Source organism: Neoarthrinium moseri, assembly GCF_022829205.1.
Source record: "Neoarthrinium moseri strain CBS 164.80 chromosome Unknown scaffold1_Wmoseri_CBS_16480, whole genome shotgun sequence".
NCBI lineage: Eukaryota > Fungi > Ascomycota > Sordariomycetes > Amphisphaeriales > Apiosporaceae > Neoarthrinium > Neoarthrinium moseri.
In genome coordinates, this window is record NW_026055115.1 from 1,286,917 (window position 1) to 1,314,040 (window position 27,124).

Genomic DNA, 27,124 nt, shown 5'->3' on the forward strand with positions numbered 1-27,124 from the left:
AATTCAGACCCAGCCATTCGATCTATACCCATTCCCTGCCCGTTTGCGCCTGATCCGTTGGTAAATATGATGCCGGCTCTTGCCTCGATGGCCGCTGGTAGTACGGCTTCTGCTCCATCTTCCACGGTGTGGCAGCTCCCTGGCTTGTCTGCGCTGGCTGATACCGACTCGAATATGCCGGGTCCACCGTATTGTACGACGGTACCGAATCTGTCGTATTGTATCGCGACACTCCAGGCCTAGATTCCACCGCTTCGTAGGGCCCTACCCCTGGCCTCGAATCCGACGGATAACCCAGAGCAACCCCTACTTCTTGTCGCGACTCTATTCCGTGCCCGAGCGGCACGTCCTGCCTGGTATCGTCATCGCTCGTCCACATCGAGGCCTGGCTCGCGTTCATGCCGGAGACAGTGGCGTTGGGTCTCAGGTTGGTGGTACTTGCGGACGCGGTTTGCCCCAATCGTTCCATGCTGTAATTCGCCTTCCTGGCCTCTTGTTCAGCCAATAGAATCGCCTTGGCCTTCTTCATCTTCATCCAGATGTAGACTCCCATGACGACGGTAATCGCAAACGTGATGCATAGTACAATCGTCTCTATCTTGTTGTCCTCGTTCTGAGCGACAAGCAGGACACCCAAGTATACAATGAAGATCTGCTTCGGTAGGGTTAAAAATGTTGCAACGGCGAAATGCCAGAATTTGACGTCGCAAGTCGAAAAGACGGCGGTAGAGAAATGCGATGGGACGACTGAGAAGCGGATCACAAAGACAATCTAGTATACGGTTAGCGGTTGACGTTGGTGGATCGTGGCATAAAATAGCCTACCCAAAACCCGCCGTCTCTAGTGACTCTAGCCAGAGAGGCATAGTTGAGGTTGGTTCTCTCCATCTTTTCTGCTTTACTTCTAAGGAGTTTCCTGAAGGCAAACCATGTTCCCACTGCGGACCTTATGTCAGAACAAATCGACCATGGTTAGTGCTGTTGCGTACCTTCTCCGATGAAAGTGCCCGCTGCGACAATCAAGAAGCCAATCCATAGACCGTACACGACGCCACAAAGCAGGCCAATGATCTCATGGCCGAACAGAGGTGGAAAAGAGATGATCACCAGGATCACAACGGGAATGATCCAGCCAGCCGGGATGTCTCTGACCTTCTCGGAAAACGGACGTAATATCTGGTGTAGCGCGTGAGAATGACAGTCATAAGGAAGGCTAGCTCCAGCGCCCTAGGTATACTCACCTCAACGACCTTGTCATGATAGACAGTGATCAAAATGGTGATAATCGTTATTACTATCCATAGAATATGCCACGCTGGTGGGGCTGGTTAGCTGGGGGCTCCGCGACCGACCAAGATGTGCACTGTCCGGCAACGTACGAATGTATTTGGGCGTCAAAAAGACCTTCTTCCAATCTATCGGTCGGTAGTCTGTGGGCTGCTCCAAGTCCCTATACGGGCCTGACGGCTCATCGTTTTTTGCCATCTCGGGATCCTTCATGTCGTAAGAAATCGATTTAGCGCCCCGGCGACAGAAGACAGGCGATCACAATGATCGCAACCAGCTCCGGAAACAATGACAACCAGCACGACCAGCCGTAACGGAAACGATCAAGGAACTACAGCGAAAATGACGACCAGCTGGTGTCGGGATCTCGTGAACAATGAATAAAGAAACAAGGGAAAGTAGTAACTGTGCGTAATTGCCGGCGCGGAAGTGCGGTCGTTCAAGGGGATCTTTTTGTTCATCATTCAGGTAGCGATCGCCGTGTTTCATCAACCCCCTTTCCAGACCCTTGGCTCAGCCATGCATTAAAAAAAGATTCACGGGCGCCTGGTAGGGCGAAGTCCACATGCGAGCCAAGAAAAGATGCAACTTGCAAGTCAGCGCCAGCTAACTACGGCGAGGAGACCCCATTGAACCCGATACGAGGATTAATTGTGCCCCAATCAAAAGATCGGACAAAGCCAATATCAAAACGAGTGCGAAACCGTGATCGCCTTTGCCCGTCCCTGGCGCCCAGAGCGTGGCTGAGCGTGGCATAGCATTGGCACAGCTGGGGCATCGGCCACCATGTGGACCTCAACTCGCCTTAATTCACTCCTCTACACGAAGGGGTATTGATTGCGCTAGTGCCCGCCGCTTGTAGGCTGTATTGACGTAACCACTGAGATATGCGCCACCGCATATCTGCTCTCTGTACCGCAGTCCTGGCCCGGATTCAATACAAGATGCGTTGCTGCAGGGGGGCTGAGTGCTGCTGTGACTGGCTGAGGCCGGGTGATGGGATTCCTTGGCGTCGATCGCGGATGCGCGAAACCCCCCTGCCTTGTAGTGTTGATGGGGAATTCCAATTAACTGACAAGGGGGACGACGAGATGCTCAGCCCTCAGTCCGTCCCGTTTTCCTCGTGCATTGGCCACTGAGATTAGACTTAAATTGCCCACGCATTCCACCCTAGACTCTCGTAGGTCCTCGCAACGTCTCGCCAGCTGCCTCTCACAGTTAAGTATGCCCGGAGTACTGTGGCACGGAGGGGGACGCCTCCGATGACACCCACAACCAACGCCACTAGCACCAGCGCGGCAAGATGAAGATTCAAAATGTGTATGAGACATCTAAACAAGCTCAAGTGAGAGTTCTCCCACCATGACCCCCCGTGTGCGCGTTTCAAGCTGCCGGATGAACGGCATTTGAAGATCAACTGAATTGCGGGTACCTGTATGATGTAAGATGGGAATGGAGAGACCTTTGCTTATTGTTAATGTCGAACCTGGTCACTCCGGGTAAACTATAGACGTATGATGCAGCTGGTACTGTAAAACTCCTATTGTACGTAGGCATGCAGTAATGCTGTACGTCAGATGGCTGCGCTTACTCCAATACCCTGACAGTCGCGTTCGCAACTGTTACTGGCTTAGAGTGAAGTGGGTCAACGTTTTGGTATAGTAAGTCATTGTCGTTGCCACAGCATAGCTCCACATGTCCATTTCACTCGTCAATATTTCATTCAGTCCACTATCATCGTTTCCTGGGCCTGCCGTGTGATGACCGTTAGTAAGAACGAGCCGCCATGATCGGTTGGCCGTGTCACGCCCCGGAGCGCATCATCGAGCCTGATCCACAAGTCTTACCTGAAACGTCGTCTTTGGGCAGGAACTTGGTCAGCAGCGATGCATCTTAGTCCATCGGCGCAATCACTGGCAAATGTGTACGTGCTCTAGATAACGCAGTTAGGGTCACCTTTGCTACCGCTACTTGACCCGCCTTAACAGCATCCTATCAATCCAAACCTCCGCGGAAAAGAAGTATTTGATCCGGCTGAATTCCATGTATTTCAACCTCTGTTGATATGATTCGGCTATATCAAGTCAAATCAAGATAGGCTCTAAGCGATTTTCTCACGGCAGCCCACGACATGACCCTGCTTCCGGCTTAAGCCCGCCTGTGAACCGTTATTATCCGCATGGTCGCCAATGGATGACTCTGGCAAAGTTCGTGATGATGGACTGATTCAGAAAGGACACAGCAAGGCGTAGAGGCCATTCGAACCGCTTGCAGAGACAGGTGCCGTACCGGGAAGCGCAGTCTCTTATAAAGGTGACCTGGCGGTCATATGAACTCAGCTGGGGCCATGGCCTGAACGACAGGTGAAATGACATCGTATACCCCAATCAACACAGGTAAAGACAGTGACGTACCATGGTCAATATGAGAAGTGATATGGCTGAAGCGATTAGCAGGTAAAGGTGGATATGCCAACCAACTCTGTCTTATCCTTTTATACTGAGGCTGTTTCGTTTCTCGTCAATTTCCATCGAAGCAGTCAACGACAGCGGGATAATGAACTTGCTCATTTATGCTTGTCGTCCGCCAAAAGGACTTGCTAACGGACTAATGAAGCCACTCCCGGTCCGCTTATGGTACAAATCGGCTCTGTAGAGAAGCTCCCCCTTCATGAAGGGTTCAGGCTAGAATCGTGGCACAGGCGGACCTCTCTCATAGTCAGGTCATGATGCCGCTGTTATCATTGACAGGAACCCTTCGGAGTGAATGGAAAGTGTCGCTGGGCTTCCTCTCCAATCAACACGATGAGCCATCTCACGCGAGGCAACAGTACCTCCCAGTTGGTAGTGCTCAGTGCTGACGCATCTTTGAGACTGGAGGCTGAGTCACCTACCGCACACTTCCGAGTCGTCAGACACACACGGAAGTGTGATCATCTCTTGTATAGATACCTTCAAATTGAGATTTTAGATATCAAAAAGACTTTTCCTATCTGTCTGAGTTGTCCATGTAGAAATATCATGATATTCCAATATCCTCATCATCACTTTCATGCCTTCGCAGTAACAGAAAGTATTTGCTCAGGATTAGTCATTACGGGTTTGGGGCGCGCAAGCCCAGAGCGTCCTCTGTCCGCGGGCTATGTTGACTTTACCTTCATCGGTAGGAGAATTTCCAAATCCCATCCATGAATGCATGATTGATGCTATGCTGAAGCAGACGTGCTGCTCCTGTATGCTCAACCTCAGTTGTTCGAATATCTCGAGACTTATCACGCTGCCAGTCAGTACACTGAGTTATTGAATAGAAGCCCGCTTATCACAAACCGGGTTGAGAAGAACAGCAGAAATGGCATTGAACACCATAATCTAGCATCTTTGATACTCCTCAATACTCGGTGGAGTCACGATCTACTTCGATTGTCCAGGGATATTAGGAGGATCCCAGCGGGTCATGATAATGGTGCTCGGTAGGATAGGAACCCCCTTCTTGAAGCTACTGGAAGCCGGTTCATAGTCGTAAATATGGGATCAGCGAACTATCGCATAAAGCGATGTGTTAATAGAGTAGTGGAGGAGTAATTAGCCTGTTGTACGCATGAACATGTCCAATGGTAGCGAGACAAGACAGTTACTCCAACGCTCGATATAATACAGTATGCATCTTCGTCGACATGGGTTACCCTCAGTTCAGATTTTCATTACTCATATCTGAGTGTTGGTATCGATTTAGAAGTTGTGGAGAATGTGGCAGCCAGCAAGGATTCGGCGAGTAAAACCCCCAGTCCCACGGGCACGCGACCGAATATTATCAGCTGTCGCGCGACGATGATGGCTGGAGTTGGGTCTGATAGTGAAATGGCTGATCAAGTTTTAAAACGTCCAAGTACACGTGGTATCGGGTGGCATCATTACAGTCAAAACGGTAGAGGCGCCCCTTTTCCGTGTTTGAGGGGATGGTAGGGGAGCCTTGGTGAACATAAATCAGCCTCTATAGAGTTGTTGAGATCGCCAATGCGCTTCCAATACACTAACACATGCTTGAAACGGCACGTCTTATTAATCAAAGGCTGAGTCGCTGACTAAGAGGGCTATTTCCCTCTGGTTACCGGCTTCGTGATATCTCTGCTTGAAAGTTCTCCTGTCTTCCAAATCTTCCTGCGAAACCTGCTGTAGAAGCTCCAGCAGTCACGGGGCTGGAACTTCAGAGACCTCAAAATATCTCTTAGACTCTGTTCCGGATTAATCGCTCCTGATTCTCCGCAACTTCGGATCCGAATGGTATGTCTGACCGAAGACGATGCTACCGGGGGTAGTACTTGCTTACACACAGAGCAACATTTGAAGCCCAAATATGTGCTCGTCTTTTTCCACACGTCGGTACAACATGATGAATTTGATCTCGTGATAGAGAAGTCATGAGACTTATGGGCTTCTGCAGTGACACCATGAAGCGCCACGTCAAGATACCACCAGATAGATAAGAGTGCCGCTCAATCGGTCCGGTCTGGTCCCCAGACTCCAATGATCTATTGTTCCCCAGATGTGGATGCTTCGATTAGAGAGTGAAAGATACCTCCGATAGGTTGACCCTCCAAGAAAGGGTATCATCGAACTGTTCATGAGCATGGCCGTCATTGACCCTTCTAGCTCGCGGGATTCTTCGTCCAACAAAACGTTGGAGGCTCCGGTACAGAGCATCCCGGAACACCACGCCGAAATGAAAAAGGCGGGCTCCTCACCGCCTGACCAACCTCAGCACATTCCCAATACACCCTGCGAATACAAGGAGATCAATGGCACAACTGACGAGTTCGATCATGTAGCAGCATTTGCTGCCAGCGACCCTTTCAACCTTGACGATGGCGAAAACCGCGTCATTGGCCACAACGGCAAGCAGCGCTGTAGCGAAACGACCGAGGGCAGCAATTCTGTGCCCTACTCAGGTGATTGGGCATCTCAGGCTACCAGTGCTACCACCGGCAAGATGCCGCTTTCTCCCAGCACGCAGGGCACTAGTATCATCAGCCAGGAATCCTTGGAGCGGCCATCTAGTGTTCCGGTCACCACCATTACGGCCCCGGAGGGCAACCATCTAGCCCCACCGTTACCGCCAATGGAATCCGTCAACTCGAATGAAGAACATTCAAACGGAAGCACGCTCAAGTTGACTGGGTCGCCTGACAGATCGCCAAGCTCGGAGAAGTCGTTGAAGAAGAAACCAAGCCGGTTCAGAATGAACGCGCTGAAGTTGTTCAGACGTGACAAAGGCAGTAGTTCCCCCTCATCTGCAGGGGAACCTGGCGGTTGAAAGACATTATATACGAGACTGCAACGCATCATCTCGAAATTCCCTTACAGATCCACATCGACATGTTCATGATGTGGATACGGCTTGGTACCGAAATCCAAGCAGCCTTCGAACAGCCGACGACCCTACTGATGGAGTCAAGGCAGAAGCAGCGCACTCTCAGGCTTATAGTGTATGATATGGGCGCAGCGCAAGACGAAGCTTCAGATTTGATGACTTCGCTTGCGCAGCATATGTATGTACTGTTAACGATGTGACGGAGCAATGAGGGACGAAGCCCACTAGGATGGCCCGGCAGTGTCAGTGTCAGGCGTTGTCGTGCGAATTCAGTGAAACCACAAGGAGCAGTGTTCCAGGCCACACAACCACATGTGGCCTGTCTAGGTGATGATACCTTAGGGCTTGGAGGGCCAAGGTAGTAGTATATCCAATACGAAGCATCAATCACCTCAACTCACCCGCTCAAGATATGTTTCTTTCGTGACGTGATCCCCTTATAATGTCTGGACGGTTTGCTTCAGTCTGCCAAGCGGCACCACGGATTGTATTAGCATTGCCACGTCTCGAAAATTGTGCTCATCCGCGGCAAACTGTCTCTCCATAACACTTAGGACAGAGTGCTTTCCTGCGCACCAGGATTCATGACCCGACCGGTCACGAAGCGCGCCAGCGATGTGCGATACAAGGCAACTGGGCATCTGCGGCTACCCGGGTGTCGGGTTTAAAAAGGGGGGAAGGGGGCTTCAAAACCCTCCGTGTGAAGGTTAACTGGTGTATTTGTAGACACAACCATGCCAATAATTTTGTCAGGCCAGGAAGCCACTCGCTAAGACGGAGCCTTCATTCCGTTGCTTCACGATGCTACTAGATGTATATCTCGAACGCAACCTAAGGACGAGACCAATTTGCGCTGCTGTAAATGACCAACCCACCAATTTCCCCTCTGACCCAGACCCCAAGCGATGTCTATATCCCACCGATTTCAAAACGCGACGAATTGGTTGCATTTTCACGGCTAGCCATTGAGTATGGCTCGGCCCTATGTTGATTAAGGTGATTATGTTAATCAAGCCTAGAACTCCAAAGTTACTCGTGTAGACAGAAGGAATGATTGATTCCTTCTGTACCCTGAGAGCTCTCTTCAATTTCTGGTCCAGATTGAGATGGTCTCCGTCTCCGCCTGGATCGCCGTAGTGCGCGTTGGGCTGGGTATTCAAAGCTAGGTGACTGCTTCCCAACTCGTCGTTTCGATGTATGCTGATCAAGCCGTGAAGTGGACCCAGCCTTAAGACGTGAGCGTCCTCTCCTGGAGCTGTGAAGTCTCGCGGGACGCTGCTCGTCAGTGGTTGATGAGAGATTTGAGGCAGAAGAGTCGCTCTCGATCTCCTCTTCCTCCTCCGCCTCCTCAGCCTTTCGCTTTCGGGGATGCGAAGCTTCACCGAACGCTTTGTCCAGCATATCAAGCTCGGCTTGATCCAATTGAAACACGGGACTGTCCCCTCGCGTGCGTTTCCCTAGCGATGTGTAGGTGCCTGACTGTTTAATGGTGTGTCCCTGCACTGCGAGTACAGGAAGCCACCAAAGTGCGAGATTCATTGTAAGGATATTTTCGCCACTCGCGGTCCATGGAATGCCAGAGTACTCAACTTGCAGCCCCGTTTTGCGCCTGCTTTCGCCGAAGGACGCATTAGATGGCGCATTGGATATCTGGTCTGCGTCATCATCACTAACACCTTCCTCCTGCTCATCATCCACGTTCTCAAAGGATTTGTTTAGCATCTCAACTCCCGTGCCTGCAATATTCTCTCTCGGGAAGACAGAAAGCCTCACGGGGACCAGCTCTTCTTCGCTGATAATGAAACCATACCTCGTCTTGGCTTCCCACATGTACTTGGTCATCTGTCTTATGACGTAATCTGCCTTTCTCCTTTGAACTGGCTTTTTAGAATTAACCCATGCTGATTTCCACTTCTTCGCTGGCTTGGAATCCCCTGGAACAATGTTCGGATAGAAGGGCTCGAGCCCTGGCACCTTTTGATAAACGCACCAGTCCGGCTCCTGGTCTCTCCCTTTTGGATTCTTCACGTTGCCCCGACCTGTGTTCATCTCGAGATGGATCCTTCCTCGACGAAAAGCACTCGCATGCTTTGGTCTTCCTAAGGCATCATGGGTGCCTTGGAATACGTGGCGTAGGACTGGCTCATTCCACGCAACAGCCAGCTGGGTCACTGACCCTTCTCGAAATATCTCCATTTTCTCCGGAGGCACCTCGCTCGCATCAGCGACACGGGGCTTACGCATCGGTTGCTTCAGGATATTCTTGAAGGTCGCTTCCAGGTTTTCCCACGTGATGTCTTCCCATTTAATACACTTATCAGGACCATAGTTAATTCCAGTCTTGGTGCTGGATCCGGCTTTGCTAAGTACAGTCGTTTGGGGATTGGGTTGTGTCAGATATTCAAGAAAGGTGGTCGCCATTTTTTTGGAGGAAGCCTAACTTCAAACGTGTACGACACAAAACACTTCGAACCAATTCTGGGAGGTTTTAATTTCGTTTAATTTTTTAATACTTTTCTTTCATCTTATCAATACTAACGATATATCAGGCTGAGGCCCATGCCATCATGAGAGTGAATAACCGGTGAGCGGTGCGCCTAGGTTCGCTTCTAGACTGTACAGCATAATTGCCGAAGCAGTCCCATCTGCATTTGCTATAGACGAATCGAGGCCGTCGCCGAAGGCAGCTGATCGATTTCAGCCATTCACAGACTCTTCCATCATGCCGGTGTGGTTGCATGCAGCTCAAAAATCTACGGGACACGGAAAGGCTGTCAATATTTGCCCGCCTGCCCAGCTTTTCATCATTCGATGCGGGCCGATCCTGGCCACTATATCCGCCAAAAGCCCCGCATCGTTGTTCCGTGAAATTCAGAGCCGATATGCATGCCGCACCCTATTGAGGAAGCTTTCCAGTGTGGAGGGGAAGTCTTACACCGGTTTCGTGAGAATCGGGGTACAAATGGATGCAATCTCGGCAGGGTGTTCGAAACGATGTGTGGAGTGGAACTATCAATAGTCTTAAGATGTCTGGTTCTTCAAATTCTGGCCCTTTGCCAGATTGCAAAGGCCCAAAGCTCTTTGCGTTTCCTGGGAAAATTGAAGATATCAAATTTCTGCGCCAGCTATCTCCCGAAAGAGACTGCAGCACTGGTGATGTACCCCATAGCAGGGTTTTCCACATATCTCTGGAAGACCAAATATATGCTTTGAAAGTTGTAAGCTACTTAGATCCGAGGATATATGATTCAAATATGTTTGCTAATATCATGAAGTTCAATTTTTTCAGCTTGGAGGAGCTTCGCCCCTTTGTCCCTTTCGGAGAGCATCTGTTAAAGAACAAAGACAAAATGATAAGGCACCAGTTGGATCCATTCTACGCCGAGTGCCGCGCGTTTGGGAGGCTTACAAACAAGAGAAAAGATGACGAACTCGCTGTCCGGTGTTATGGATACGCATTGTTACCAGATATCGTGGAGCGTCGCATTGAAAAACAATTCGGTATTAATGACTGGAACCGTGGAAAGGGGGACGAGGGGCAGCGTTTAAGAGCTATTGTCAAAAGCTATATTCGGTTTCAAACTCCATTTGCTAGGAAAAAATTCCCAGTTATGAGAAAGAAAATTGAACAGCTAAATAATCTAGGGATTTACAACATGGACATCAGGGAAGAGAACTATCTGGGTGGGCGCCTCTTTGACTTTAGTATCGCGATCACGGCACCCCATTTAAGTCTTTGGACAAAATTGCGGTTTGAAGATCGGATACTAGCTGACATAAACTACGACTTGGAGTGTTTCGATGAGCTCGTTAGTGAGAAGGAAAATGCCAAGCCGAAAGGGCGTGTGCAGTCTAAGTATGAACTGCGGTCGCGGACTACTCGAGATCCGCATAATTCATAGTCGCAGATAATTAATATGAGCGTCCATCTTCGCCATAAGGGAGACCTCTTGAGCTGGCGAACTTTCCGATCAATCTTGCTCAATACCTGCTGCAATTACATAGATTGGCTTGATCCACGATGTTCAAGTCACAAACCGCATGTATACAGGTAGGGAATATAAAATATAGTCATGATGGATATTGATCAATACCCCAGCCGGAAAACTTAGCTCCTACGTCATATATGCAAACGCAAGTCCCCTGAAGAAGGAGAAACCCAAAGTCTATATTATCTGAGCACGTTATGCTGATCAAAGACGTGGGCTGTAGCACCTATGCCGCCTCCCCATCAATGACATCGGCAAGATTGATTCCGCCCCTTCCCTGACCCAACAGATGTTCGTTTTGATAGACCGCAAAGCCCCAAGCACCGGCATCAACTCGTCTCTTCGAGGCTTCGGATGATCAAATGGAGGTTGAATTGTCCCCGAGGTCCTCATTCATCTACCACTTACCGTCCGACGGTCTGGCTTTGATGTCCATAACGCCCTAGTTATCCGCCTCTCCAGAGCTTAGTTCTAGAGATCTATCACTTTTCAGTCGGCGGACGGATGTCGCGTAAATTCAATGATCAACATGACAGCCTTGCTAGTCCCATTGATCCTGCTCACCTCTTGGCGGACATTGAGATTGGTGAACCAATGACTGTGGGCTTATGTTTTCCCCTACTGCGGTTCCGGGCTCGCATTCGCACGAACTCTTCAATCTCAACATGCAGTTATGTGAACTATATAAATGATTCAGTGATACTTCCACAGTAACCAAGATGTCTTGCAAAGCTCAAGGCGCATATCTGGCGGTCTCGACATCATCCGACCATTTCGCATGGCTGGCTTCCTGAAAACACATCCCATGATTTGAGCAACAGATCCCAGTATATATGAATAGTATCTAAAGGGAATCAACTTTTGCTTAGTGGGACCCAAGTGAATGCACTGCGGTGGAATTGTGACGGTAAGCCGTCAGGCGAATATTGGTACTAGTAGGTGTGGTCGCATTATGTCCCACTTTTAATAGGATGTGCAAAAAGCGCGGATCTCGCGCCCGTTTGTAGTGGATCTGTAGCTTAGTATTACATCAATTTTGCACCCTATACATGAGCATTGCCTTTTGTGGCCTGCGAGGCCGTGACAGGTAAAAGTGTAGTACTATCCTGTCGAATATTGTAATATAAAGTTACGCAACTTGGCTCGCAACATGGATTATTATCGTCTCGATAAGGATTCTACCCGTACGTTTCGCATACTATATTTACACTATTTCTTCAACTTGCAAGCACATACGACCATAAGCACTAGAGAACTCGGGATCCCGTCCGCTCTCCCATAGATAAACTGGTGACTGCTAGATTAGTAGTTGGGTGGGTGACCACCAGCGAATACCTGGTGTTGTATGTTTTTTTTTCGTATGCAACAAAAGCTGTAAATTTTTTTATATTTTTTTGGTTTATATATTACCCCGTGTATCTGTGCCTGCATATACTCATTAGTTAGAATTGGTAGGGAGGCCCAGGAGAACCAGTTCCGAGACTTTGTAGTCGCATATCTAAGCACCCCTGTCATGGACGGATTGTTATCTTCACATTGACGTGCGAAAGACATGATCGCAGACTCGACTAAGCACCTTTGAGGACTTATAAAAGTGGTAAACACATGAATCTCCAATTAAGACGATAGTAAAGGCGCAATTTATCGCCGTACAAAGTCCAATTTTCCGTAGTGTGTTTGGTTACTGCATTGGCGGCTTCGGTGCTGCCTATCGCCGGATTCTTCGTACTTGCCGTTATTAAATATCGCCTCCCTAGGTTATCACTAACATACGTGACGATTCTACTAATCGGACAGCTGAGACCGAATGCTTAGAAGGTCTCATCCAAAAAGATGTAACCTTTTGTCTGCGTCTCTCCTCAACCCTACAAACAGGCAGGGAGAATCCTTATCTTTTTGTTTACTATTCAATACACTCAAATTGTATGACCCTGCTTAGGTTTGACTGCATGTACCTACCCATGTAGGTTATATTATACCTTGGGTTCTTGTTTATCTATATATATATACATGTACGTAGCTGGATATGCTTCGTACTTACTTGGCCGCCATTGAGCGCCATGCTACGCTGCATATGCAGACTACATATAAAGGTACTCGCCCATATAAGTACCTTGCCTACTTCCAAGAAGGGCCTGGAGAGCCGGGTTTACGGTACCACATCAGCCTTTTCAGGAGCCGTCTAACAGTTACTATCCCTTGCGTAATGGTTTGGATGGGTAATCCCTAATTATGACCACTCTCATTGTTGCCGAGGTCGTTATTTGGTTGATGGGGACTTTCAGTGAGGTACAAGCACCTGGGTACGAAACGACAGGTAATTAATAAGGCAACTATGAGGTATGTTTGCAATACCATCCAATGTTTTTGGAGCAGAGCAAATTTGTGTGTTAACGTATTCCGACTGCCATACCATCCAGAATTAGCAGGTCAAAATACTAAATTGTAGTGTGACTTGGAGCCCTTCGGTGATAGCAACATATTGGTCGTGAGCTGTCGATCTTATTACTTCCGGTCCCACCTATATTTGCCACTTCTCGACAGTCTCCTGTCGGAGGGTTGGCGGACGCGGGGCAGGACATTGCCCATGTAGACAGTGGCCTTTCGTGATTGCAATCATATTTCTCGGAATACTTGAAGTCACCTTCGGATCTGAGACGGCATGAAGTGATACATCGAAACATCGAACCCCCCGCCTGGCCACTAGACGAGCACTTGGTTGACTGCCTGACACGTTTTTGATTTACAAGCCGGAAGATGAAATACTGCTCATGGTTGTAAATAGAACTTTCCAACTCAACAGGCCTGAGGAGCCGATCTCTGGCTGCACGCTTATCTAAGTTGAGAAATACAGGTTTTGAGTGATTCGCTGACTTTCACGTTCGAAGAGGTGCAACCCACGAATCTTGCTCTTACGGCCCAGAGGAATGTCATCAATTTGTCATCTAACTATAACAAGCGGATTCTTGCATGATATGGATGGATCTTTCCATCCCTCCAACACGGGTTAGTGCTTGACACCATGTGAGTCGTCATGCAAGTCAGGGGTTCATTGGGTTGTAATTATAGGCCGTGCCCACAACTGAAGAACCTGCATTAGTTGGGTGGATGTTACGGCAAGAGCTCTTCACTTGAGTATGTTGTGGCCATAATCAAGTTCAAAACCCCTTACCGGCGTAAATGTGAAACGGTGGATGTGCCATGATAGGGACTTGAAAGAAAGGCGGGTAGAGCAATCACATGAAGAGGGCGCACACCCGATCTAGGCACTAGGAATGGACTGAAACGTAGGTTTGTGATCGTAATAAAAGTATGCCTGGCCCACTGCCCCCGATAATTCCTTTCTTTTATGCTAGACGGACATCCATAACGCATTCATAGACGGGCGCGTTGTATATATAGGTCTTGACTAGTCGAAGGCCTACTTCGGCGAAGAGACCGGACCAGTGTCTTTCAGAGCGCTCCGCGCTTGCAAACACTGCCATCATGGTCAAATCGTCGTTTGCAGCGTCGAATCTTACACCTGTCTCAGGCAGCGTCACCTCGTCGATAAGGAGCACCGATTCACTTGTCATTGCCGACTTGGTGTGTTCCAGGATCTGCTTGACTCTGTGGTCTGGATGGTTGTGGAGAACGCGGCGGAGAAAATAGAACTTGGCGTCTGTGTTGTGAAGGATGGTCAGATTCGGTCCGTGGATCATTCATTCTCGACATCTTGCATTCAGGAGCGTGACGTACCTTTGATGGGCTGGGGTTCAAAGAAGTTGTGGACCAAATTCTCCACCCCTGGTGTCAGTAGGGCGTTGTCAATAGAATACGGTAGATCCTGTAGTATAACTCGTCCAGGAATATGAGGGTACTTTTCCTTGAACTCTGCACATTGGTGGCCGATATTGCCGCCAATGTTGACGTACAGGGGTTTGTCAGCAGTCCAGCCGGCGCACTCCCCTTCCACAGGATACACATTCAACCACGACTTTTCTGGTAATCTTCGTGAGGCCATGTACTCATTGAAGTATGCCATATTCTCTGGGTGCTCTCCGAACCAAGCAAATGGATGTTTATCAGTGTTGAAAGCATCGTGCCATGCAGTGTGATTTTCATCTTGCGGATTCCGGTACCCTGTTTTCTTCAAGAACGATGGCAGAGCCTGGAACTCTGGACAGACGGTGTAAAAGCTGTGGGCGAGTCTAAGTTAGGCGATGCTTCGCGGAACGAGTGCCATTACCGCAAGTGATGACATACTAGTGACGAAGGCCCGCTTCGCTGACTTTGGCTGTCATGTTCTTCGTGGCAAGATTGGCTTTGAACTGATCTCTGGAAACCTCATCGACCATACCAATGGATGTAAGGTACCGCAAAAGCCTTCCTGTACGTGTATTTTGTCAGAATACTACTGATTTGCGCACGCCCGAGAGCCGATTCCTTGCCTGGCTCACTCACCTAGCAGAGCCTCCTCGGCCTTGGTCTTCTGTGCGAGCTCATCCACTGTCAGTGGGGATTCTGCTTCCACCAGTAAGACAAACAGTCCCAAATCGATTCCTATTACGGTTGCCGCGCTATCCAAGTGCTATAATCAAGTTTCAGCAGTAGACCGCGACTCCAAGCGGAAGACTTGTAAAACCAAGGAAAGAAGGATTCGGTTGCCCTACTTGACTTCCAACTCGCTGAAGCATCTCCTCGGGTGCCTCCAACGAGTTAATTACTTTCCTCAAAGCAAGAATCAAAGGCTGCCGAGCTGAATCGCCCGCCTGGCTGGCCAATTGCTTGATCTGTTCGAGTGCGGCGTTCATTTTGGAATTTTCTAGACTGGGTCATTTCACGCCATCTACATGTCTTCATCAGGTTATGGGCAGTAAGCTGCTAATATATTGAGAGAATCTTTGCATAACAACGGCTTCAAGTCTTGTGGGCCCTGCCAGTATTGATTTCTTGGTATTGAGGGCTAAGCATCTGGGCACTCCTTTCAGGGAGGAGGGTTGGGAGACAGTCCCTGGTGAGTCAGACCATAAATGGACTTAGGATTGACAGTGATCTTTCTGAGGTACCCCTTGAGCATGTGCCTGCAAAAACGGGTTCCCTAGCGATAAGCGCATAGGAACCCGGCGTGTGATGAGATAATTTGCACTGTGGTGCAAGTAGCTCTTTGAATGTTGGAGAGGTAATTCCTCCGACGACCATGTTGGTAATGATGGTGTTGCATTGCAGATTATATGATGCTTGTGATTGCGTAACTCGAATGGTCCAGCCCCAATTCTATCACCTTGGCCATGCAGAAAGTGGATGAGGTAGGACTAGGAACACCAGTGATGAGGAGCATTGCTGCAATCGAAGGAAAGTCCTATACATGAATAGTGGAGTGAGCCTTCATCTGGAAATTCGTTACCTCGCCAAGACAACCAGAATCCTCGAGCAATCGATGAAATTCTCGCCTTCGGCATCTGCGCTCTCTGTTCTGCAATCAACGTCACATTCCACCACAACATGGCTTGGATAGACCAAGCTCCTTGGCTGGCCTGCAGCGCAGTCATACTACTCACTCTGGCAGCGCTGCGTTTCTTACCTGGTTATACACCAGACCAATCTCAAGCAAGACTGTGGCAAACACTCGATGCTATCGGTGTAGGTCAGCGCGATGTTCTGTCAAGGACCTGGGCCATAATCCGTTCCCTCACATCGACAGCCGAGGGCGACTGAAGGCTACACTAAATTCTGTAAGGCGCAGAACTTGCCTTTCATCCTGCCCAGCCTCTGGGCCGGCCGGGCTGTCGTGGTCCTGCCGCCGTCGCTTCTGCCGCTTCTCAACCGTCAGAATAGCGAGCTAGCGGCTCACGGACCTCAGTCGGATACTATACAACTGCCGTACATGATGTCCGACACCGATGTCTATCATAACCCTATCCAATATGACGTTGCACGACGCAATAGGTCCCGCAGGGACATTGGGGCTATAGCCGCTGCCACGTCGGAGGAATTGCACGCCGCTTTCTTGGCCTTTTGGGTTGCAGATGGCAACGAGTGGGCTGAGCTGAACAATTGGGACGCATGCGGTATAGTCTTGGCAAAGGCCTCCCACCAGGCTGCAGCCTGCCGAGAATATCAAGGTGCAGCAGTCCGGAAAGGAACAGCGACGAGCTTGGATAATTACAACCCACCCAACCAACGTTACGTACATGAAGCCATTACCGCCTGTGGTGAACTATTTTCACGTTCAAGCTTTTGTGCATCAGCATTCATAGGACCTAAGCGCTCAAGTACTAAGGGCCCACGCCATGTTACCGACAGCCTGGCTTCGAAGGCAAATTTGGAAATCATACGTGTACTTGAGCGAGTAGCATTTCTAACTAGGTGGATAGTCTCACCAATAGCGGACAGCTTTAGCATCTGGAGCAAACTACCTTGAAGATGCCAGTGCTATTCCGGACCTAATTGTTGCCTCAGGCCTTTGACGACACGTCCTGCCTTCGCCCTGGCATAATCGCTTATATCCAAGATCAAGTCTGGTAAAACTACCACCTCCAGCACATGTCACGTTATATTGTGTAGTGTGGTTGCTCTCGCCTTTAACGTGGTTACACAAACTGTTTGTGGCGAGGGGCTGACTGCGTATATTTGATATAGTCGAGAATTCCACACCTACACAGTATATTGGTGCTGAATCAGGCAAATTGATGCCTGGGTGCTGCCAGCGATCTTCTGCAGCTCGGAGATTAGATGTCCTGCATCTCCATTCTGTACGCTGATTTCAAAAGCAAAATTGAAATATCTGTGCTCCATCGCCCTGTAATTTCTTGGCTGCTGGTACAAAGCGGGCCGCGCCAGCCTCGCGAGCGCTCTCTGAGACTATCTATTATTTACCTACTCACAGTCTCAATCTCAACTCCAGTCTCGCATCGTCCTGGTATCCTTCAGTACTATGGCAAGGTTTCACCGCCTGGGGTTGTTATAGATCCACGTATCCTTTATACTTCTCGGTCAACACTCTGCTTCATGAGCTAGTCTGGTGGTATTTTTAGTGATCGAGGCCTGAATGAGCGACACAGGCAAGGGCTCAAATACAATAGAGGCAACGAGACTACTGTCTTTGATGGACTTGATTGGCTCGAGAAACAATGTAAAGATCTCTGTGGCTGCCTGGAGAGTTGCGGTGTGTGCCTTGACTGGGGTGTCCATATGGGCACGTCTAAAGATATGTTAATTGACATACAATGAACCATGTATAACCAATGGAATATTACCTTAGATCCGAATTGCTTGAGTCTGCAGCATCCTTAACGCTGATGAGATTTAAAGAGCCGAGACCGTCGATTTGCGGAGTAACTGTTGTGAAAGGACCCAAGTTGGACGGTCCTTCTAAACCCCCTATGTGGTAGATCCGGTGCACACATACAGTCTGTCCCATCTGAGCAGAGTATGCGGTGCTGAGCATGATATGAATATCATTACTTGCATCTGGACTTTGGATTTCTTTGACCATAGCATCAATCTGATCGGGGAAGCTTGGGGGGATAATAGTAGACGTAGCCACCCCACATTGGTCCTTGTGGAAATGTTTCCATATCGTATCGTGTTACGATCCCGAAATTGTTTGATCCACCTTTCAAAGAAGCCCATAAGTCGGGGTTGTCCTTGGCATTGGCATGGACAATGTCTTCGGAAGCCAAGACGACCTCGTAGTTGGCCACATTGTCAGAGACGAAGCCCCTATTTGACGAGAAGAATGAAAGACCTGCTTCTAAGGCAAGTTTCCCGATACCTCTTCCGCCATTGCGCCAACTGGTAGTACTGACATTCGACTTTCCAAGATTCTCCAGGACGTTGTCCCAGCGCTCGCCGGCTCCAATTGCGGCGATCCCATCCGGTCTAAGACTGACGCCAGTCATTTGACTGAGGTCCAGAATGATGGTATCGTTCCTGGCTTCTTTGTCCCCTGGAGGTGAAAAGACACCCCCATCCCGAATGGCGAAGGTTGTTTTGCCTTTGAGAACGAGTGGCTTGATAACTTTTATAAACCTGGAAACCTCTTCACTACTGGTCGGCTGAACAGTGTAATTCTTCACGTTCTGACTCTGGTCATGGCCCCCAAGCGTTGTTGTGGGAAGCGTCCTGTCAGGCAATGCCTGCTGCAAGGCCTCCATGACTTGAGCGAATGCCATTGAACGAGCTGTGGTGTCTTCCACGTACGGCCAGGCATTTGGAGGGGCTAGGGGCGGCGGCGTACGACAGTTGTAACGAGGCCTGGTTGAATTGCAAGAAATTTACGGTTGCTGGGTTGGTGGCTACGGTTCTTTCAAAGCTGATACAGTCACATTGAAGGATACCGGAGACCAGATAGATTTTAATACCGATTTTGACCATGGAGTTTGCAGTCCTGAGTTGCCTGAGGGGTGGCTCCCGCTTACCGCAGCCGGCCGTCGTCTCATTCGTTGGTCACCAATTGCGAACCGTCTGTGGTTTCCCCCTGCACTTAGGCAAACGTCTCCATTGATTGACTTCGATGACATGGAGCTGCGAAGATATGCGAAGATATGCGTTGAATGCCTTGGACCGTCCATAGGTTTTACTATATGTAATTGGATGCTAGGACCACCTCGCACAGTGAAGTTGCAGCCTATCCGCCTACGAGCTCTAACTTGTAGTAGCACTTGGTGCTGTTGGGACCATAAATCCATATTCTCCGCCCTTGCCGTTGCGAGATATCCCTTGCGTTGGTCCGCGCCAACATAACTCTCCTAGGCGCATGCTGCAATCATGCACGGTGCTGGACGCATCTAAGCTGGCCTAGGCGCGGTCTCAAGCTCCTGTGCTGCGATGTCTGACCCCATCTCCACCGGCTTCGGGCGGTACAAGAATTGCTGCTGGTGCATAACGATTGGTTCTCCATAGCTCCTTGATGTTTGCGGGTAAGCAGATGAAGGAGTCTGCTGTTGCCAGGTACATCTCTCTGCGCAACTTCCTGTTCTTGGCGAAAGCGAACGCAAGGACCGCGAGCGTGACAGCAGCACCGCACCCTCCACAGTCAGGCCGGCGATGACGCCGCTACTAGGCGTGTAGGATGCGCCAGGCTGGCAGATCTCGTTGGCTGGGGGGCTGCCATTGCTTGCACTGCTAGTAGGAACTACTTTGCCGGAAGTCGAAGACGATGCCGTCGCGGTCGGCCTCAGATGTCGGATCACGGTGCCTATTTGCTGCTTGCCGAGAGTGAAAGCCGCAGAGAAGCATTGGGTGTCGTTGACACGGCCGGATGTACCATCGTCGTCGAGCTCGTTGCAGCAGAAGGCTGTGTCGTTGCAAGGCTGGAGGTAGGCGTTTTTGAAGCGACCTTGAGACCGTGTTAATCGTGTTAATCATCCAAGTGAATTTTGTAACATGTTGTGTGACCACGGTGACCCCTAAAGGGGAATCGACCGAGCCCCCCAATGTCAATTAAGGACACTGTTTCCCGAAGATGTAGCAAATAGCACTAGGCGTACCACCTGTACAGAGTTTAGGGCACGCAGCGTCCTGGAACGTTGAGTTGGTACAGCCGGACGACCACAGGAGATGCGACGACTGCACGGAAGCAGTATCGAGACACAGTCTCGAAACCAAGCGAGCGTCTCCGTTCTTGAAGCTGCAACATGAGGTGTGCGACCCCGTCTCGCCGGTGGCATTGAAGTTACATGGCCCATTCTGCGAACCATCGGCCGTGGAACCGTCAAGGTGGTAGCAGGTCTGAGCTGTGGCCAGAGATGAAAGCAGCACGGGGTAGACTGCGGTGAGGAGCAGTCTCGTCACCAATGGAACCGGTCGGATTACCATTGTGTTAGTTGGCTTCGAAGCGGATGTGGTTTAAAGATGACCCTCGCTACTTTGATCGGGGAGCGGAGATCCCAGATCAGAAGGAGGCCAAGGCTACATGTATTCCTACGCATTCTATCTGAAGAGCTCAGCTCAACCTTAGCAGTAATAGGAAGGCAGGATCTCGCTTGACGTATGTGGTGAAGAAGTCGTGGAAACTGTCGGTAGCCTCGTAACATTGAGCTGAATTAGGCTTGCATGGTCGGCGCTACGCGTCTGGTATTTTTTTTTGGCCCCCTTCCTATTCCGGGGCTGAAACTTAAGAACCTAACGCATGATCGAGAGGGACAAGACCTGTCATGTTGCTGTAGTCTTTCAGCATGGCAGAAGGATCCAGCGCCGTTATTCCCACCATTGCTGACCAAGCATGCATACCAGTTTGCCTCGCGACATGCAGCCGTGTAGACACGGTGTGATTGGACAAATTCTTGCTGTACCGTGTCTGAAATTGCTATGTATTCCCTTGGCTTTTATTTGTACAATCATCATGGCCCCAAAGACTGGGCGACTTCAGATACTACTGAGGTTGCGATCCCTCCCGGTGAACAATCCATCAGACGCCTTTTCCCCTCTGATTCTGTATGACACCCAACTGGGCCTTAACGGATGAATGGTATCATCGTGGATACGTGTTTTTTGTACTCGTTGTAGTCTTCCCCAAAGAAGCGGATCATATAGGCCTCCTCTGCCCTGATCCTCTGGGAGAAGAACTTCCAGAGCACGACGAGGTAGCCAACAAAGCATATCGGGTTTCCGAGCACCAACTGAGTTCCGATTCCCCAGTAGAAGAAACCAAAGTAGGATGGGTGTCGCATGACTCCATATAGGCCTGTAGTAACCAGTTCATGGCCCGTTCTCCGCTTCTCCTGGACTATGTGGTTAAAATTGGTCCCCAGCTGGGACATGGCCGTGGCGCGGACGAACTGTCCAATAAAAACAAGTATGAGGCCAATGAGAAGCAGGATGTTGCCCGTGTACAGAGGTGCCCACGAGCGGTTCGGCCAGATCAAGTTCGTAAAGAAGCACTCCACCGTTGCGGACGTGTGCGCAATGAAGTACATTGGCCAGTTCGAGGTCAGGAGGAACGACTCAACCTTGGCCTCCTGCGTGTTGTACTTTGCGGTGGTCCAGAACTCGAGAAAGTGGAAGACGGAAAGCGCGGCGAAGAAGAAGGGCACTCGCCATAGCGGAGAGGAGGAGAAGACGAGAATAGAAGCCACAGCAACCGCGGACAAGCTGAGGGTGATGCCCAGGCAAAAGGCTCGGAGTGCGATGCCCTCGAGCGACTTGGCTCGGCCCGGGAAATACAGCTTGTCTGGCGAGGGCCGCGCGCTCATGGGACTGGCAATCGGAAGCAAATCGTCAGCATCCTTTTCCGCAGGTTCGTGACGTATCGTGGGCAACTGAAGGGAAATGCGCCGCTCCTTTCTCTTGTTGGCCCACATAGGACGCTTGTTGGGGTCGTCATTCTTGCCGGCGGGCAAGGTACCACTGGCCCAGGCCTTGTCCTCCTCGAGCTTGTCCGCGAGGGCAAAGGACGACTTCCATTTCGGAGTCGAGGGGACCTCGTCGTTCACTAGATAGTGGAAACCCGCCGGGGGCTCGTCCTTGGGCAGAGCTCTGGGAGAGGCTTCGGGGGAGGATCTGGGTGGGGCGGGGGGTGTAGAGGCCGGTGATGCAGCCATATCAACAGGCGGAGCGTGACCAGGTGATCGTCTGGCTTGGAGAGAGCGTGGGAGAGACAGTATCGCGCGAGACTGGCAGCAGACACATCTTGTAGTGGACAGCGAGACTGACTTACCTATCCGGCGGGGAGGCCATTGTGTTGTCTGATGACTCTTGTCACCTCAAGTATCATGTGCACAAACCCGTGACAAAGAGCAAGGAGGTCCGTGTGTTCTTTCACCCGTTGCCTGCTGCTGTCATGGCCGAAGTGGTTTCTTTCTCTTGTCTGGTTTGTCGACTGGTGGAGGTTGGACAGAGGCCCACAGCCTTGTCTATGGCGGAGGGTTTCGGTGCGCGGATCCGCTGGGAGATCCATGGACGGCGCTAAATCAGATCTCAGCCGCGTCGGCGGGGCCGCAAACGGCACGCAAAACCCCCTGCAGGTCGTCAAAGAGGGATATGCAAATTGGCGTTCGGGCTATCAACCGGGCACCATGAGAGATGCACAATCAGTCAACCGCCATACTGGACAATGGTTATCCAAGCAAGTAGTATGAAGGCGTTTGAAGTATTCAGCGGTGTCAAAGCGTCGAGTTTGCACGTACAAATTGACGGCTGGCAAGGCTAGTTGCTGCCTCGGGGGTCAGGAAACGCGGGGCCAGTGGGGAACCTGTTTGTTCGGCAGTCCTGGATCTCTCTCTCCTCTCGCATAGATCTGAGACAGCTACAGATAATTGAACTCAATTTAGGTGTGTTTGCACGTTCGATTGATTTGACCCAGATACAGCATGGACCCGCTCCGCTCTATAGATCTTGAGGAGAACAAGCGTCGCATGAGGAATGGGGAGCTTTACCATGCCTTCACCCCCGACCTTATTGCCGATCGCAAGCGCTGCCGCTTGGCCTGTGACGCTTATAACAGGGCCGGAGATGTCCCGCGTCGTATACTTGTCGAACTCTTCCAACTGTGAGGACCTCTGTCGTTCCAGTGCCGCTGTTGAGTAACTAATCTCCGTCGTATCTTGCCAGGATACAAGACGACAAAACCCCTTTGCCTCCACCGGCTCAAACCTCTGAAGATGACGAAGATCTCCTCGGTGAGCACATCTGGTGCGATGCTCCCATCAGGATGGATTACGGACGCAACGTCAAGTAGGTCGCGCCTGTGAAACATGTCAGTACACACGTGACTTACGTGTCAGGTTCGGGGACAATGTGTACATCAACAGCAACAGTACCTGGATCGATACTTGCCTCATCACTGTGGGTGCTCGTACCCTGATCGGACCAAACTGTTCCTTCTACTCCGGTACACACCCAACGGATCCCAAGCTTCGGAACGGCAACAAGGGCCCAGAAACCGGTGCGCCCATTACAATTGGCGAGGACTGCTGGTTCGGAGGGAATTCCATTGTTCTTCCCGGGGTTACCATAGGGCAAGGCTCAACCATTGGGGCCGGAAGTGTTGTGACCAAGGACATTCCGCCTTACTCCGTTGCGGTGGGCAATCCAGCGAGGGTCGTGAAAAGCGTCGCGCCTTCAGCAGAAGCAGAGGCTACGCCTGGTTCTGTGTCGTCGACATGAGGAATGACGAGCCGCACTGCCGTGAAAAGGATTTCATAGACCGCCCTGGATCGTGAATGATGAGACGATGAGCACGAGGACATTTATCCATCCCCAGATGAAGGGTATCCAGGTAGACATGTGGAGCTTTCCGTTGAAGTAGACAGCACCAACACTGCAACATAGATTAGCAATTGCTCACAGGCCCTGCAAGCTGTGGACTACTGACAGGACCCCAACGATGCTTCCCGCAAAGGCCGCCTCAAGCGCAGCCGTGATGGCGTAGATGATGGGCACCGTCCACAGGTACTTCCAGGTCGAGCGGTGCTTCCCGACCTGCACGCCCAGAGCGATGGCTGCGGCGCCCATGTGGAAGATGGCATACAGGATCAGAGTCCACAGCAAGGTGAAGCGCCAGGAGTCCCAAAGGTAGTAGATGGCATGGTTGCAGCTGTCCGCGGGCCAGTAGAGGGACGGGAAGGAAGGGCGGACTGGGTCACAGGCCCCAGCATTCGCGGTCGACCTGTGCCGTCTTAGCAATGCCGTGATGGTATAGGAGCTCGCCTTTCATGACTTACACAGTCTGGCCCATTCGATGCGCATTCGCCCGCCGTCTCGGGAGACGCGCTGGCTGCTTGCACGTGAGTGGAGCTTCGGAGGATGGGGAGTTGTTAGGGGATGCAGGACGAGAGCCGTGACTGCGCCAGGGTAGCTGCTGAATAGACGCCGTGCCTCGGCAAATTGTGGGCCCAGCCCAGCGCCGACACCCCAGCCCAAGCTCCAACCGAGAGCTGCCGTACAGCACCCAGCTTCCCATTGACGACGGGAAAGCCAACAGTGACCTTTGCCTTTGCATTTGCTCCTTCTCGGAATAGATGGGGACGGTTCGACAACATGTCGGTTGACAGGCTGCTGACAGCGGCCCTGCGCGCATACCAGGAGCCGCACGATCCCGCCCAGACGGACAAGATCTTTGGGACGACCACGACCCTGCTGTCGAACCTCAACAACCCGCTGAACATCTCGCTGCTGACCTCGCACCTTCTGACGTCGCGTGCGATATGGGAGCTCCCCGACGGCCTGAGGACGTGTCTTCGCATCATCAGCATCTACAACACCGGGGCCAGGCACCTGGTGCAGAACGAGCAGGACAATGCCAAGCTGTCTTGGGGACAGAAGCCCGTGGGCAGCGCACTCCGCCCCGAGGAGTGGGCGCGCGCCGTGGCCAAGGGCGCAGATGAACGCTCACCCAGATGGAAGCACCTGTTGGTTCTCACCGGCATTTTAGTGGGGATGGAGAGCGACGAGAGGAGGGCCTTGTCTTCCGGGCTGAGATCGACACTAGAGCAGGCGGTAGTGACGGCGGCGAACCTGGCATTACAAGATCCGATACAGACAAATGAGTTTGGCCGCGATGGCGTTATACTGGCTTTAACCTACGCGCTGCCAATTCTGTCTGACTGGAACAAGCGGTCACTGAACTGCGATCTTCTCATCCCGGCAGCATTGCAGGCGATGACGGGTCCGGAGGGCTTCCACGGGGGCGAGTTTCTGCGTATGATATCGGCAGGCCACGTCGCCGGGCACGAGGCATTCTACCGGAACTCACCAGACTCGTTCGCCGAGGTCCAAAGACTCATGTCGCGGCCTCTGACTCAGAACATGGGTCCTTTGTCACGCCTCGCAGCATTCGCACTGGAGAATGCGACAGACTCCAGGCTTGTGCTGCAGGCCCAGGACAAGTTGCTGGCGTTCTCAGCCGATTTGCTGGAGAACTGGAAGCAGTGCCCATTCTCGGATATAGACATCTCAGCAGAAGCCACGGTCCTGCCCCCTGAAATGCTTCAAGGCCCGTGGAATATGTTATGGCAGCTCCTTAAGAAAGTCATGTATACTGTCGTGGGGACGCTCCAACCCATTGTCGGACGCTGTCTCCTAGACCCCTATCTCAAGAACGATGCTACCGCCCCGTTGGTGGCCTCAAGAACACTTCGCACACTCCGCAACCTCTACTTTATATCATCGCGGCAGGGGGCCGACACCTTCCAGGTCTACACCTTCACCTATCTCACATCGATTGACATCATCACCCGCTACCCGGATGCTTGTGTCTCCTTCTTGCAAGAAACACAGCCCGCAACGCCACAGGCGAACGCTCCCCCGGCCACAGTGCTCGACCAGGCGCTTACGCTGTTCTACCTCAACCTGGCCGAGCACCTGCCTCTCTCGCTCCCGACACCGGCTGCCGAGTCCCTGATCCTCACCCCGGCCACGTCACATCTGTCCCTCACGAACGCCGCAACTGCACACTCCGCGCCCCAGATCTCGTACACGCGGCCCCTCTTTGAGGCCTCGCACTCGGCCATCCTGTCCGTCATGTCGTGCCCCCAGCACGCGGACCTCACCGTGGCCCTGATCCCCTTCTACATCGACACGCTGCTGGGGTCGTTCCCGTCGCGGATCTCACCGCGGCAGTTCCGCCTCGCCTTCAAGACGGTCATGCAGATCGTCTCGCCGCCCTTCCCCATCTCGGCCACGCACCCGCACCTCTCGGAGACGCTGCTGGAGATGGTGCACTTCCGCTCGCTGTCCGCGGGCGCGCTCTCGCTCCCGCCCGAGCCGGTCCCGCCGTCGGCGTCGCCCCTGGCCTCGCAGCGGCCGGCGGCCGCCGACCAGCCGCCCATGTCGGAGCAGACCACCCTGGTCCTGGCCCTCGTCGACACGCTGCCGTTCCTGCCGCTGCCCATCGTCGAGGAGTGGCTCAGCCGCACCGCCGAGGCCATGAACGGCGTCGCCGACCCCGGCATGCGCGAGGTCGCCCGCAAGCGCTTCTGGGACGTGCTCGTCAGCGGCGAGATGGACGTCGAGCGCTCCGCCGTCGGCGTCGCGTGGTGGGGCACCGGCGGCGGCCGCGAGATGGTGCTGCTGCATGCGCCGCGGCCCAGCGGGCAGGGCAAGGGCGAGGGAGAGTACATGATGAGCGGTGCGCTGGGGGCCAGCGAGAGCGCGAGGCTGTGAATTTTGGAGTTCGATATTTTAGGGGGTCCGCAAGGCGTCTTGGCTGGGGACTTGTATAAATTTTGGGCTGTGGGATTAGATTACATGGCCGAGGGTTGTCAATGGGCTGACGAAACATGATGCTTGCTCTATCTTCAGTGGCACAAGGGAAAACAAGCGAAGTCATTCCATGACCGACGACCACGGTATGTCCGGTGTATACTATACAATACAATTAAGCGCCGGAAGCGCATATTACAAATGCAGAGTGCCCGGGTTACTACTGATACTGATACACACGGCAGTGGTGGCCGGTGCCAAGATTATTTTCACAAAGTTCAGAATACGAGATTGCTTGTGAGGGTGTGTATTGGTGTTTTGCCATGCCTCCTTGTCTGCAGTACGATCAAGTGACA

The 27,124-nt window shown here is 51.5% G+C and overlaps 11 protein-coding genes across 11 annotated transcripts; 4 read left to right on the forward strand and 7 right to left on the reverse strand.

The window, feature by feature from the left end:
• Positions 1-22: 22 nt before the first annotated feature.
• Positions 23-1,500, reverse strand: JN550_000402 (uncharacterized protein; the record flags this gene model as incomplete). Its single annotated transcript, XM_049315512.1, has 5 exons — positions 23-772; positions 826-938; positions 990-1,176; positions 1,242-1,315; positions 1,380-1,500. 5 exons carry the CDS (start codon positions 1,498-1,500, stop codon positions 23-25), a joined length of 1,245 nt encoding a protein of 414 aa, XP_049177691.1.
• A 4,413-nt stretch (positions 1,501-5,913) lies between these two features.
• Positions 5,914-6,597, forward strand: JN550_000403 (uncharacterized protein; the record flags this gene model as incomplete). The annotated part of the gene is made up of 1 exon (XM_049315523.1): positions 5,914-6,597. The coding sequence occupies one exon, from the start codon at positions 5,914-5,916 to the stop codon at positions 6,595-6,597; it is 684 nt and encodes a 227-aa protein (XP_049177692.1).
• A 1,086-nt stretch (positions 6,598-7,683) lies between these two features.
• Positions 7,684-9,075, reverse strand: JN550_000404 (uncharacterized protein; the record flags this gene model as incomplete). The annotated part of the gene is made up of 1 exon (XM_049315534.1): positions 7,684-9,075. One exon carries the CDS (start codon positions 9,073-9,075, stop codon positions 7,684-7,686), a length of 1,392 nt encoding a protein of 463 aa, XP_049177693.1.
• Positions 9,076-13,990: 4,915 nt separating this feature from the next.
• JN550_000405 (uncharacterized protein) lies at positions 13,991-15,436 on the reverse strand (the record flags this gene model as incomplete). Its single annotated transcript, XM_049315545.1, has 5 exons — positions 13,991-14,304; positions 14,382-14,821; positions 14,889-15,012; positions 15,087-15,213; positions 15,296-15,436. The coding sequence occupies 5 exons, from the start codon at positions 15,434-15,436 to the stop codon at positions 13,991-13,993; spliced, it is 1,146 nt and encodes a 381-aa protein (XP_049177694.1).
• A 691-nt stretch (positions 15,437-16,127) lies between these two features.
• On the forward strand, positions 16,128-16,978 carry JN550_000406 (uncharacterized protein; the record flags this gene model as incomplete). The annotated part of the gene is made up of 3 exons (XM_049315557.1): positions 16,128-16,265; positions 16,327-16,812; positions 16,883-16,978. 3 exons carry the CDS (start codon positions 16,128-16,130, stop codon positions 16,976-16,978), a joined length of 720 nt encoding a protein of 239 aa, XP_049177695.1.
• A 1,146-nt stretch (positions 16,979-18,124) lies between these two features.
• JN550_000407 (uncharacterized protein) lies at positions 18,125-18,781 on the reverse strand (the record flags this gene model as incomplete). The annotated part of the gene is made up of 1 exon (XM_049315568.1): positions 18,125-18,781. One exon carries the CDS (start codon positions 18,779-18,781, stop codon positions 18,125-18,127), a length of 657 nt encoding a protein of 218 aa, XP_049177696.1.
• Positions 18,782-19,414: 633 nt separating this feature from the next.
• JN550_000408 (uncharacterized protein) lies at positions 19,415-20,444 on the reverse strand (the record flags this gene model as incomplete). Its single annotated transcript, XM_049315579.1, has 2 exons — positions 19,415-19,965; positions 20,117-20,444. The coding sequence occupies 2 exons, from the start codon at positions 20,442-20,444 to the stop codon at positions 19,415-19,417; spliced, it is 879 nt and encodes a 292-aa protein (XP_049177697.1).
• Positions 20,445-21,082: 638 nt separating this feature from the next.
• Positions 21,083-22,168, reverse strand: JN550_000409 (uncharacterized protein; the record flags this gene model as incomplete). The annotated part of the gene is made up of 1 exon (XM_049315590.1): positions 21,083-22,168. The coding sequence occupies one exon, from the start codon at positions 22,166-22,168 to the stop codon at positions 21,083-21,085; it is 1,086 nt and encodes a 361-aa protein (XP_049177698.1).
• A 768-nt stretch (positions 22,169-22,936) lies between these two features.
• On the forward strand, positions 22,937-23,732 carry JN550_000410 (uncharacterized protein; the record flags this gene model as incomplete). The annotated part of the gene is made up of 3 exons (XM_049315601.1): positions 22,937-23,115; positions 23,178-23,300; positions 23,351-23,732. The coding sequence occupies 3 exons, from the start codon at positions 22,937-22,939 to the stop codon at positions 23,730-23,732; spliced, it is 684 nt and encodes a 227-aa protein (XP_049177699.1).
• Positions 23,733-23,765: 33 nt separating this feature from the next.
• Positions 23,766-24,303, reverse strand: JN550_000411 (uncharacterized protein; the record flags this gene model as incomplete). The annotated part of the gene is made up of 3 exons (XM_049315611.1): positions 23,766-23,886; positions 23,941-24,234; positions 24,290-24,303. The coding sequence occupies 3 exons, from the start codon at positions 24,301-24,303 to the stop codon at positions 23,766-23,768; spliced, it is 429 nt and encodes a 142-aa protein (XP_049177700.1).
• Positions 24,304-24,605: 302 nt separating this feature from the next.
• On the forward strand, positions 24,606-26,729 carry JN550_000412 (uncharacterized protein; the record flags this gene model as incomplete). The annotated part of the gene is made up of 1 exon (XM_049315622.1): positions 24,606-26,729. One exon carries the CDS (start codon positions 24,606-24,608, stop codon positions 26,727-26,729), a length of 2,124 nt encoding a protein of 707 aa, XP_049177701.1.
• Positions 26,730-27,124: the final 395 nt, after the last annotated feature.